General features: G+C 51.5%; 1 protein-coding gene across 1 annotated transcript; it reads left to right on the top strand.

The window, feature by feature from the left end:
• Window positions 1-2053: 2053 nt before the first annotated feature.
• Window positions 2054-9808, top strand: PGAM1 (phosphoglycerate mutase 1). The gene is made up of 4 exons (XM_035133017.2): window positions 2054-2295; window positions 5342-5616; window positions 8483-8663; window positions 8811-9808. Exons 1-4 carry the CDS (start codon window positions 2154-2156, stop codon window positions 8978-8980), a joined length of 768 nt encoding a protein of 255 aa, XP_034988908.1. The 5' UTR covers window positions 2054-2153; the 3' UTR covers window positions 8981-9808.
• Window positions 9809-11662: the final 1854 nt, after the last annotated feature.

Genomic DNA, 11662 nt, shown 5'->3' with positions numbered 1-11662 from the left:
ACATCTGTTACAGGTGCACCATGATGTGCTCATCCCAGTGTTCATTCCTCCTCTGGTCCATGCTGTGGATACACAACCTGTCTGTCTATCTCCAGGCACTGTGATCGTCTGCAAGGGATTCCCACACTGCAAGATTAATATTGTCAACCTTCATGTCGTGTTTGCGGACATCTTTGTAACACAGAGTTGGTGTAGTTCCTGAAGCCAGTTCCTTGTACCGGTAGAAAACCTTGGAGATCCTGCAAATAGGCTGGGAATGTGGGCTTGAGAGAGAACATATTTATTTCAGACTCTGTCCTGCCATGTGATTCCCCAAATCTTCCTGACGCAGTACATATGGAAGGCATTAGGGTGTCACTCCTGCCCATGACTCACTTCCACAAAGCAGCATGCTCAACACGCAAGCCTAGAAGACCTTCGTTTTGGTATTGAGAAGATTTTTTTTGCTTATAACAGTTGTTAGCATCACATTCTCTCATACATTTTTGTGAAGGTTTTTTCAGGCTAGTATCACTGTAGCTGGGGTGGGGTGCGGTCAGATATCTGTCCTGCTTTGAGCACGATAGGAAGAAATTAAGGTGGGACTTTCATTCCTTTACACTCTAGTTTTCTAGAGGCAGAATCCCCTGCCACCCAAGAGGAACATTCAAGCATGCAAAGTTGCAAACCCCTGTTGCGTGAACTGGCTATGAGCCTGTGTTATAGGTGTTAAGTGTCTTCATTAGCATGTGGTGGTTCTAATTTAAGGCATTCATCCTAAGCAAGCTGGTGCTCATTTTGAAGGATCCCATCTGTAATGTATGGCTCCCCTTATGATCCAACTCTAATCTGCCCAGTCTGGCTCATTAGGGATCTATCCTCATTGCTGTGTTAAATAACATCTTGAATTAAGGGTGAAATTTAAAAACAGAGCAGTCCAGGGGATGAAGATAAAACTGAGGGAGGGGGGCAGAAAAGGAGCAAAGTATATTTCTGGATGAGCAAGTTATGTCCCCACGTTATGATCTCTGGCAGAAAAATTACAGTAATGTTAGTGACAGGTGTCTAGCAGTTGAAGGGGGTGGAGTGAGGGCCAGCTAATTAATTTTGGGGGGCACTTTCCCCCTGCGCCCCCTCTAGCACCGCCCGTAGGGGATGCCCAGGCACTTTGCAATGGTGACCATCCCAGCGGATGAAGGTCACGTTGCCCTTCGCGTGCGCTTCGTGAGCGCCGAGCCGGAGGGAGCGACCAGACACTTCCTTCTGGACGCATGCGCCAAACCTTCATAGTTCCTCCTAAAAAACGCACGTATGAATTCCAGTCTGAGACACAGACGGCCGGACCGAAAATCAGAGCATGCGCAAAACTGAATCCGGAGGGAGGGGTCCAGTGGGGCTAGAATGCCCATAGAGATTGTAAAGATGCAGACACACAATTCAAATATCTGGAGGCAAACTTCCTGGCTCCTTTAGAAGTGGTTTTAGTTTCTCCTGGGTTGGAAAAACTGCTCAGAGAAGTCAGTGAATGGAGACATTCAGAATTTTTATATAGCGTGCTCCTTTGTAATCCATATCTTATTTTATGTAGCAGGTGCTATTTAACATAGTTTCAGTACACTGACACATTGCTCGGCCATTAGCCAGTTATTTCATATAACCCCTTAGAAGCCCACTTGCAAACTAGCGATGGGCCTGAGCCTTGTTTCCAACCAAAAAAAGCCCCATAGAAAACACTCTTAAGGTTGCCACACATATACAATACTTAAATTACCCCCTCCTCGGACTTGTTTACAGCCGAAATCGGCGATGCGGTGCGCTTATAATTTAATAAAAACATGCCTTAAATATAATTTTCACACGACAAGTTCTGCACACCTATCTTGGCTGCTGCGTTTGGCGAGAGGGAGCTCTGCTGCCCAATCACAACTAAGCCAAAACCTTAGATTTCTTTCTTTCTTGATGGGCAACCCTCATTTCTCTTGGGTAGAAAAACGTTATGCGAAAAGCGAGCCCGGAATTTGTCCGCTGCCTTTCTGTGGGGATGCGTAAGCTGCGCCACCACGTCTTTGGGCGCACGCCCCTTTCCTGGCCGAGAGTCTCCCGGTCGGTGGCGTCGCAGTGTGCAGAGTGCATCTTCGGCGCTTGCATCGCATCCCAGCTTCTCGGTTCCCGCCATGGCTGCTGCTTACAGGCTAGTTTTGGTTCGGCACGGCGAGAGCGCCTGGAACCTCGAGAACCGCTTCAGCGGCTGGTACGACGCAGACCTTAGCCCGGCGGGGCAGGAAGAGGCGCGGCGCGGCGGAGAAGCGCTGAGAGGTGAAGGGGACCGGGGTGCGGCGCTGGGGGCTGGGGAGCCGGGAGGCTGCAGCAGGCGGAGCGAGATGGGGATGCTTGGAGGCTCTCATCCCGGGGGAAACGGGGAGGCGGACCAGAACTCAGCGCAGGGGTCGGGATGGTATCAGAGCAAAGCCAGAAGCTCTTGCGGGTCATCTTTGGACCACGGAGTGTCCCAGTAGCGGGCGATGAAGAAGGAGGTTTGGGCGTGCGGGTGTTCCCTTTCTCCTGCTTTAGCCACGTGGTGAGCTTCCGCGTTCTCTCCGCGCAAGAATTGGGTCTACAGTACAGTGGTACCTCTGGTTAAGAACTTAATTCATTCTGGAGGTCCGTTCTTAACCTGAAACTGTTCTTAACCTGAGACACCACTTTAGCTAATGAGGGCTCCTACTGCCACCGCACCGCTGGAGCCCGATTTCTGTTCTCATCCTGAAGCAAAGTTCTTAACTCGAGGTACTATTTCTGGGTTAGCGGAGTCTGTAACCTGAAGCATTTGTAACCTGAAGCGTTTGTAACCCGAGGTACCACTGTACTCGGAAGTAAGCCCCGCTGAATTCAGTTTCACTGGCTCTCCAGTAAGCGTGCGTGGAATTGGCAAGGATGCTCTACTTCCCGGAGGGGGCTTACTCTTGTTGGGAGGGGAATGGAAGGCCAGAATGGTTTGGGGGGTTTCGAAGCGAAACCGGGAGTTGGACACGTTTCTGGGAGGGACACGTGTTCTCGGCCGTTTGAACGGCAAGTCTCTCGCTCGGAAAGATGTGAAGTAGGACAAAGGAGAGGTTTCCTGAAGCTCGTGCATCGGCCTCCCCGCTGAAGAATCGAAACGCAGCTCCCTCCAGCCGGCACTGAAGCGTGGGGTGGGGGCGTCCTAGGCTAGCCGGAACTCCGGCCTTACTCCTTTCAGAGATTGTGACGCCTCTTGGCCCCGAATAGCCTCGGGCTAAATCTGTGCCAAGCATAACAGGGATTGCATCTGATTCCTCTGGGCGGCAGGATGAATTGACTGAAAACGTGCCGCTTGTTCACTCGCCAAAGGCGTCACGGCCTACATAGAGAGGGTGGTATAGGCTACTCTCCCGGTGTGAAAAGGGGCAGCTGCCTCTCTAGCCATGTCCCCCACCCCGCTCCGGCTGCGCGACCTTGGCTAGGTCACTTTACGCATTTTGGGGGCACTGTTTCGGTCTGAATCAAGGCATGCCCCCATTGCCTCTCAAGGAAATCTCCACAGCAGCGTAATATTATTTAATTTAATCTAATAATTGCTTCTCATGGAACATCTCAAAGCTCTTTTGGAATAAAAACAACAGCAATAAAATTACTTTAAAGCAATAAAATTACAGCAATTTAAAAGGCCAATTAAAAAATTACTGTCCTATACAGAGGGAGATAAAGATAAAAGGCTTGCTGGAAATAGGAGAAGCCTTAATATGGCATGAGAGTATCGCTTCCCTGCATTCCTTACACATGCACCCTGCGCTTGGCCACCCTGCAGGATTGCATTGGCAGTCTTGCTGGGCCTTTGATATGGAAATATAGCAGGAGCAGCTGAGTCATTCTGTCTTGCAGAGAGAGAGAGAGAGAGAAGGCTTGTGCTCATTATTGTTACAGGAAATGTGGGGGGTGGGGGGAAGAGCTCCAGGAAGCAACTAAGGTAGGGACAGCATGTCTTCTGCAGGCTCAAGAAACAGCCTGGCCAGTTCCAGTTTTTGTGCATTATAATTATCTATCTGGGTTCTGCCCTTCTTTGAGAATTGCGTAGAGCGTTTTGAGTAAGCAGAATAAAAAGCCCTGCATTAAAAAGTGTCGATTATTGTTAATTTCTAATGCTGTTATTGTTAATTTCTGGTGCCCTCTTAAGGGATCATCCAGGGTTGGGTGGGTGTTGTTTGCAAAAAAGACATTTGCATGCAATGGCGCATGACTTGCCCTTTGCTTGCCTTTGTCCGGTTTCATCTTCTGTGTTGCACAATTACTGCTTTCCCCACCCTGACATTGGTTGGCATTATTGCACAGAACCTCTCTTCCTTTCTACAGAATGGGACAATCAGGCACATGGGAGCAGACAAATGATTGTAAGGACGTGTTGTTAAGGCTACACTACAACATAACCTCTTTCTTTTAGATAGAGGTGACTGGTTGTTTCCTCTCCTCTTGGTGAGCAGAGCGTGGCTGCTGTTCAGATTCCTCCCCCGCCCCAATGATTACATAAGCATTTCATCTTTCCACTTTACTGGGTTTTAATGTAGCTGGCCAAAACGAGCCAGCTACATTGTAAAGTGGAAGATGAAATGTGCAGTACAGTGGTGCCTCGCTAGACGAAATTAATTTGTTCCACGGGTCTTTTCTGATAGCGAAAAATTTGTCTAGCGAATCCCATAGGAATGCACTGAAATTTTTTTTACTTCTTTTTGCCCATAGGATTAATTGAATTTCAATGCATTCCTATGGGATTCGCTAGACGAATTTTTCGTAAAACACATTCGTCTGGCGAGGCAACCTCTGCTCGAAAAATCCTTCCGTTAAGCGGGAATTTCGTTAAGCAGGGCATTCGTTAAGCAAGGCACCACTGTCTTTAGCTGAGTTTGCTGCTAATTTCAGCACTGGAACTTGGTAATAGTAACCTCAACATATGATTAGTAAACGTACCTATTTGTTTGTTACCCCTGCTACTCAGTCTTCACTTTGTCGGGGGAGCATTTACTGGATTCTCCCCCCAGGGCCGTCTCAAGCCGGTCGGGCGCCCTGGCACCATGGCGCAGAGATCACTCTGGCGCCCCCGCCCTGGTGGGCGGGCGCAGCTCGGCTTCCGTGCGGCTTTGCCGCGCAGCACCCTCCTGCCGGCCCCGTGCCACCGAGACTACCCCTAGAGTCAGGCCTGTCTCCCCCCACCGCCTGGATTTGGTGGGTGACTACCTATGTCAGTGAAACATTGAGGGGCTTCCACACTAAGGTGTTAATGTGTTGCAGAGCATTTGGGATAAAGCATGCTTCAAATAAGATAAGCATTGTACTCTCTGGGCCCTTCCAGATGCTGGTTATGAGTTCGACATCTGCTTCACATCTGTGCAGAAGAGGGCAATCCGCACCCTCTGGACTGTGCTGGATGTCATCGATCAGATGTGGCTACCCGTAGTGAGGACCTGGCGCCTCAATGAGAGGCACTACGGTGGCCTGACAGGCCTTAACAAGGCTGAGACGGCGGCTAAACACGGTGAGGCCCAGGTGAAGATCTGGAGGCGTTCCTTTGACATTCCGCCACCCCCAATGGAGCCTGATCACCCTTTCTACAGTACCATCAGCAAGGTGAGCTGGGAAACTCTAGTCCATTAGTGGCGTGGGGGGCAGGGGGGGGGATGGATCATTTGGAAGTTGTCATGCAGCGGTACCCTGTGAACAGGATGTGACTTCTACAACACCTTCCTGTTTCTGCCCATTGTTGCCCCAGAGCCATGGATTCATTGGACTCCCATCTTCTCCATTGCTTGGACTTTTGCCCTTACATTACTTTCCCTTTGTCCAGTTATTTTGGGAGTCCTACGGTTGTCCTTGCTAATTGCTGGTTTTATATGGGGTGTCACTCCTGCACTGTTTTGACAATTTAATGGAACTTGCCCCTTTCATGCAATTAATCATTTACATTGTGCCCTTTCATTGATGTTTGTACTGCATGGTGACAACAGTCAAGGTTATATTCGTGGAGGGGCTGGAATCTTCCATCTATAGAACAACATGTTTGTTAATGGTTTTACCATGTGAGATGGTCAGATCACAGGCTTGGTTTCATCCGATCACATTAGTGTGGATTATAATACCGTGTTTCCCCTATTTTAAGACGTAGTCATTATATAAGCCATAGCAGGATTTTAAGCGTTTAGGAAATAAAAGCCATACCCTGAAAATAAGCCATACCTCCGAGGAGCGAGACCGCTGAGTGCCCCAGCCAGCCAGCGGGACCCAGCACGCTGGCCGCGGCAAGAGTATAGAAAAGCAGTGCCCCGAGCCTCTGGGAGCCGGCAAGAGCAGGAGGCGGCTTGCCAGGTCGGCATCCAGCAGTGCGCGCGGAGCACCCCGAGCCTCTGCGAGCAAGCCGCCGGTTCCAGTGGCGGGGCGGCAGGCCGCCTCGGGCAGGCAAAAAAAGAGAGGCCAGGCTGCTGGCTCGGGCGCGCGGAGCACCCCGAGCCTCTGAGAGCCAGCAGGACGAGGAGGAGGCTTGCCGGGTCGTCGCCCAGCAGCGCGCGCGGAGCGCCCCAAGCCTCTGAGAGCCAGCAGGACGAGGAGGAGGCTTGCCGGGTCGTCGCCCAGCAGCGCGCGCGGAGCACCCCGAGCCTCTGAGAGCCAGCAGGACGAGGAGGAGGCTTGCCGGGTAGTCGCCCAGCAGCGCGCGCGGAGCGCCCCGAGCCTCTGAGAGCCAGCAGGACGAGGAGGAGGCTTGCCTCTGGGATTGTTGTTGCTGCTGCTGGCTGCCGGAGGCGCGGGGCGCTCCGCGCGCGCTGCTGGGCAACGACCCGGCAAGCCTCCTCCTCGTCCTGTTGGCTCTCAGAGGCTCGGGGCGCTCCGCGCGCGCTGCTGGGCGACGACCCGGCAAGCCTCCTCCTCGTCCTGCTGGCTCTCAGAGGCTCGGGGCGCTCCGCGCGCGCTGCTGGGCGACGACCCGGCAAGCCTCCTCCTCGTCCTGCTGGCTCTCAGAGGCTCGGGGCGCTCCGCGCGCGCTGCTGGGCGACGACCCGGCAAGCCTCCTCTTCGTCCTGCTGGCTCTCAGAGGCTCGGGGCGCTCCGCGCGCGCTGCTGGGCGACGACCCGGCGAGCCTCCTCCTCGTCCTGCTGGCTCTCAGAGGCTCGGGGTGCTCCGCGCGCCCGAGCCAGCAGCCTGGCCTCTCTTTTTTTGCCTGCCCGAGGCGGCCTGCCGCCCCGCCACTGGAACCGGCGGCTGCAGAGCGGAGCGCTCCGCAGCGCCAGGCGGAGCACAGCGGCCTGGCCTCTTTTTTTTCTTTTTTGCCTGCCGCCCCGCCACCGGAACCGGCAGCTGCAAAGAGGAGCGCTCCGCAGCGCCGAGGGCTCGGAGCGCCCTGCAGCGCTGGGCGGAGTGCAGCGGCCTGGCCTCTTTGGTTTGGGTTTTTTGCCTGCCGCCCTGCCACCGGAACCGGCAGCTGCAGAGAGGAGCGCTCCGCAGCGCCGGACGAAGCATTGAGCCAGCGGCCTGCTGCCTTGGTGCCTGGACCCAGCTGCTGCTGCAGCGCCGCACAGAGTGCCCAGCAGCACCCCAGCCAGCTGCCTGGCCCCTCCGAGGAGGCCTTAAGGTACAAGACATCCCCTGAAAATAAGACACCGTGTGTTTTTTTGAGTAAAAAAAAGAATAAGACGGTGTCTTAAAAAGGGGGAAACACGGTACCATCTGCAGGCACTGAAAAGCTAAAACAGCTGAGTACAATAGGTAATGAAATTGAAAATAGGCAATGAAATCAAACAGGCCAATCAGGTTAAGTGCAATAGGCAATGAAATTGGGATAATGGCTGTAAAAGAGGCAACTTCTATAGCACAGGTTGCTGAAGAGCCAAAGCAGTGTGTAGAAACTGCAGAGAAGTGGATTTTGGCTAAATGTTAGGAGAAACCTTCGCACAGCACAAGCTGTGCGTTTGACATTGCAACAGATTGCTATGGGGAAGTGCTTGGTTTGCATACCCTGGAGGCATTTAAGCAGAGACCGGATGGCCATTTGCCAGAGATACTGCAGTTGTATCGTATATTGCAGATGCTGCAGTGAGTAAGAACTAGATTATCTTTAGGGTACCCTCCAGCTCTGTGATTTTCCAAACATTAATAGCTTCATACCACACCTGGGAGGACAAATAGAAAATGTTGGTTTGGGCAAACAATTATTATTTAAGGCCTAGCATGCTGTTGATATGAGACGTAAGGAAGGGCCACTGACCAGAGCCCAGAGGAAAAACAAATGCTTAGATAGGCTCCTGTAAAGTGTCTATTTTAAAATGTCCAGTAACACAGGCAACCAGCGAGCATGGTTCACAGCTGGAGCATGTGGTAGCACAGGCCAAAGAAGAAATTATTCCAAAGAGAAGGTGCTTCGTAGATCTCCCTAAGTAGGTGACTTTGAGCATCTCCAGGAAGCAGAAATCGTGTCTTAAAAGGCCACCCCATATTCTTCCGCAGGATCGTCGCTATGCTGACCTCACTGAAGATCAGTTGCCTACATGTGAGAGCCTGAAAGATACCATCGCTCGGGCCCTGCCCTTCTGGAATGAGGAAATTGTTCCTCAGATCAAGGAAGGCAAACGTGTGCTCATTGCTGCACATGGCAACAGTCTGCGAGGCATTGTCAAGCATCTAGAAGGTGAGTCTGCTTGTGACTTGAGACACCCAAGGCAGCACAAGCCTGGCCAAGTCTAAAGGCAAGCCCCAAGAGGGTTGCCTTCTAACAGTCCTTGGGAGGGGCACTATAACCAAGCTCCTGGTGTGATTCACCCCTTGCTCTTTGCAGGAATGTCTGAGGCAGCAATCATGGAACTGAACCTGCCCACTGGAATCCCCATTGTCTATGAGCTGGACAAAAATCTGAAGCCCATCAAGCCCATGCAGTTCCTTGGGGATGAGGAGACTGTCCGCAAGGCCATGGAAGCTGTGGCTGCCCAGGGCAAGGTCAAGAAGTGAAGGCAAAGCCAAGTACTCAGTAGAAGATTCCCCCCCTCACCCCTTTCCTTCCCAGCACATGCCTGCCACAGCCTGAGGGACTGGGCAGACGAGCCAAAGGAGGTGAAGCTTCCTGGGGCCTCGATCTTTCCTTCAAGACCAACGTCCTTCCACATTCACTTCCCCCCCCAGCAGGATATGGCTAGATACACTAGGGATGTGGACCACAGTCCAGCACGGGGGTCTGGCAGATGAGCAAACCCTAGCGCCATGGAATGCGATGCTGCTAAAGGGAAGGGGGGAAATCCCCAAGCATTCCGAAGAGAGAGCCCCTCCTGCCTTCTTTCCATTTTATGTGGCAGCTGTAGTAGTGTTGCTCAATTTGGTTTGGTCACTCCTGATTAAGGCTAGCTAGGGGTGCTTCAGACAGCACAACAGGGATGCTCAAGGACCATTTATTTTTTATGGGTCTTTTTAAAGAGAGCATGTAATTTTGCTAAACAGTCTTTTTTATTTTTAGTTGTCCCTGGAGTTACGTCTGATTCTGTATTAGGTAACAATAGCCAGCTCGTTATTTCATTGCCTTCAAAACGATTGTAGGAAGGGGTGAAGCTAGGGGAAGAGAAAAGGGACCACCACCCACCCTGGAATCTCCAGCTGCAATCCCATAACTTCGCTGTGTAGTGCCAGTAAGCCCAGATACTGTGTATCATCATGTGTTGCTTTTCTGCCCCACAGTCTGTGTGGTATCCCTGCCTGATTTAGGGCAGGTTTACACTGGAGCTCACTTCACTGTACAATGGCTGCATTTGCCCTAATCTCAGTAAAATAAAGGAATTATGTGCAATAGCTGCTGTGTCTGTACAATCTTATTGATTCCAAGGAATAGTGTTACTTGTTCCCCCCCATGCTGATTCTTCCATCTCTCCTTTCCCATTTAGTCACAGTATCTATCCAATCCAAGCGGGTCTGAAAAGGACCCAGGCATCTTTTGTTCCATCTTAAAACTACTGGCTGTGGAGCCCAAGTAGGTAAAGTCTATATAAGGACAAGTGTTACTAGCTGATCCCCAAACCACTCCCAAGGTGAGCATTGCAGGTGGTCGGGGTCCCTGTTGGCTTACACCAGTTTCTCAACCGCTGTTCCGCGGCACAATAGTGTGCCGCGAGACACTGGCTGGTGTGCCGCGACGTGCGGCGGGGAGAAGGGCAATTTGAAGCCGGACGGGTCACGACGCTGCTTCCGTTCCCGCCGCCGGCCGACTCGGGTCCTGCCTGCGCCTCCCGCCCAGCCGCCGCTCGGCCTAGTCGCGGCCGCCTCCGCTCTTCTCCCTCTTTCCCGCCTCCCGCGCTGCTGCCCTTTATGCCACCTGGGTGCGAGCGCCGCGTCCCCCCGATGCCTGAGGCTCCGGGTAAGGAAGCGACAAAGCAGAGCTCTCTGCCCCTTCCCGCCGCCTCGCGTCTTTCTCTCCTCCTAAGCGGGAGGCGGCCTCGGCGGCCTGTTTATTAGAATGCAAGGCCTGGGATGGAGAAGGGGGGTTCCCTTTGCATTTGCTGGTGGGGGTGGGGGTTTCGCCGCAGCCGTATGACCCAGCGGCTGCGAAGAGCCTCCTTCCGGCCCCCGACGAGGTTTGCAGAACAAACTTGCGAGCGAGCGGTTGCGCTGTCTTCCAGGACGAGGTCTTTCTTGCGTGGATGGGCTTGTTTTTGTTTTGCTCGCTCGGGAGCATGCACTGCAGTTCCCCCGCAGTAAACTGATAACGTGTGTGTTTGTGTGTAAATAGTAACATTGCATTTGGGGGTGGGGGTGGGGTGGAGAAGCAGCTCCCTGGAGGAAGTGGCAAGGCTGCCCTTTGTTCGCGTTGAAGCTGTGTGTAATAATGTGGCCGATCCTGTCAGCATTTAGTGAGCAGGAGTGAGGTTTTTGATGAGACAGAGATGGTTTGGGCCATTAAGGAGTTTTGATACCTGGCTGCTGAAAAAAAAAGTTCGAAGTTGAGGCCTTGTATGTAGCACATCTTTCAGTCGTGGCAAACTGCTGTGCAGGGAAATCTTTTAAATACCATTGTTTAAGAAAAAATATTTTTAATGGAAAGTTAATAAAGAACAAAGGTTACTGACCAGGCTGGATACTGAAAATTGTGTAAGTAATGCACACCAATAGATTTCTAATACAGTATGATGTAAAATGTCAAGCAGGTAATACCTTTCTTTAAAAGAAAACCAGAAATGGGTATTCAGCTCTTAATGAGATTGCATACAGTCATAATTATATAGTCAACATAGGGCGGCAGAGTTAATTTTTTTAACTTTTTAAATGGTGGTGTGCCTCGTGATTTTTTTCATGGAACAAGTGTGCCTTGGCCCAAAAAAGGTTGAGAAACACTGGCTTACACACACACAACTGCTACAGATCAACAGAGAAATATAGTTCCCAAGTACGGGATTTCTCTTCCACGTGGCCCTGCTGGCAAAGAGAGGGATTCAAACCATTATGTTTTCAGATTTGGTAACTAGTTTACATGGGAATGTCAAAACATTGCAATACTGTGGATACTAAACATAAGCCAGTACTGTATACAGAAAATGTGAACACAAGAGAAAGAGGAGGGAACACAAAGGCTAATCCTGGTTTACTTACACTTAACCATTTATGTTTAGATAGGAACAATATCAAATTTCCTTTGTGACTAGGCATTCATTC

The sequence above is a fragment of the Zootoca vivipara genome, chromosome 5 (genome assembly GCF_963506605.1).
Source record: "Zootoca vivipara chromosome 5, rZooViv1.1, whole genome shotgun sequence".
Classification (NCBI taxonomy): domain Eukaryota; kingdom Metazoa; phylum Chordata; class Lepidosauria; order Squamata; family Lacertidae; genus Zootoca; species Zootoca vivipara.
The sequence above is the reverse complement of the archived record's forward strand: the minus strand, read 5'-3'. Positions and strand labels throughout refer to the sequence as shown.

Bases quoted from the DNA above. Each gene is read 5' to 3' on its own strand.
- PGAM1 (XM_035133017.2), top strand. From the start codon at position 2,154: ATGGCTGCTGCTTACAGGCTAGTTTTGGTTCGGCACGGCGAGAGCGCC. The intron at 5,617-8,482 runs GTGAGCTGGGAA...ATTCTTCCGCAG, and splicing joins TCTACAGTACCATCAGCAAG to GATCGTCGCTATGCTGACCT. The intron at 8,664-8,810 runs GTGAGTCTGCTT...TGCTCTTTGCAG, and splicing joins CATTGTCAAGCATCTAGAAG to GAATGTCTGAGGCAGCAATC.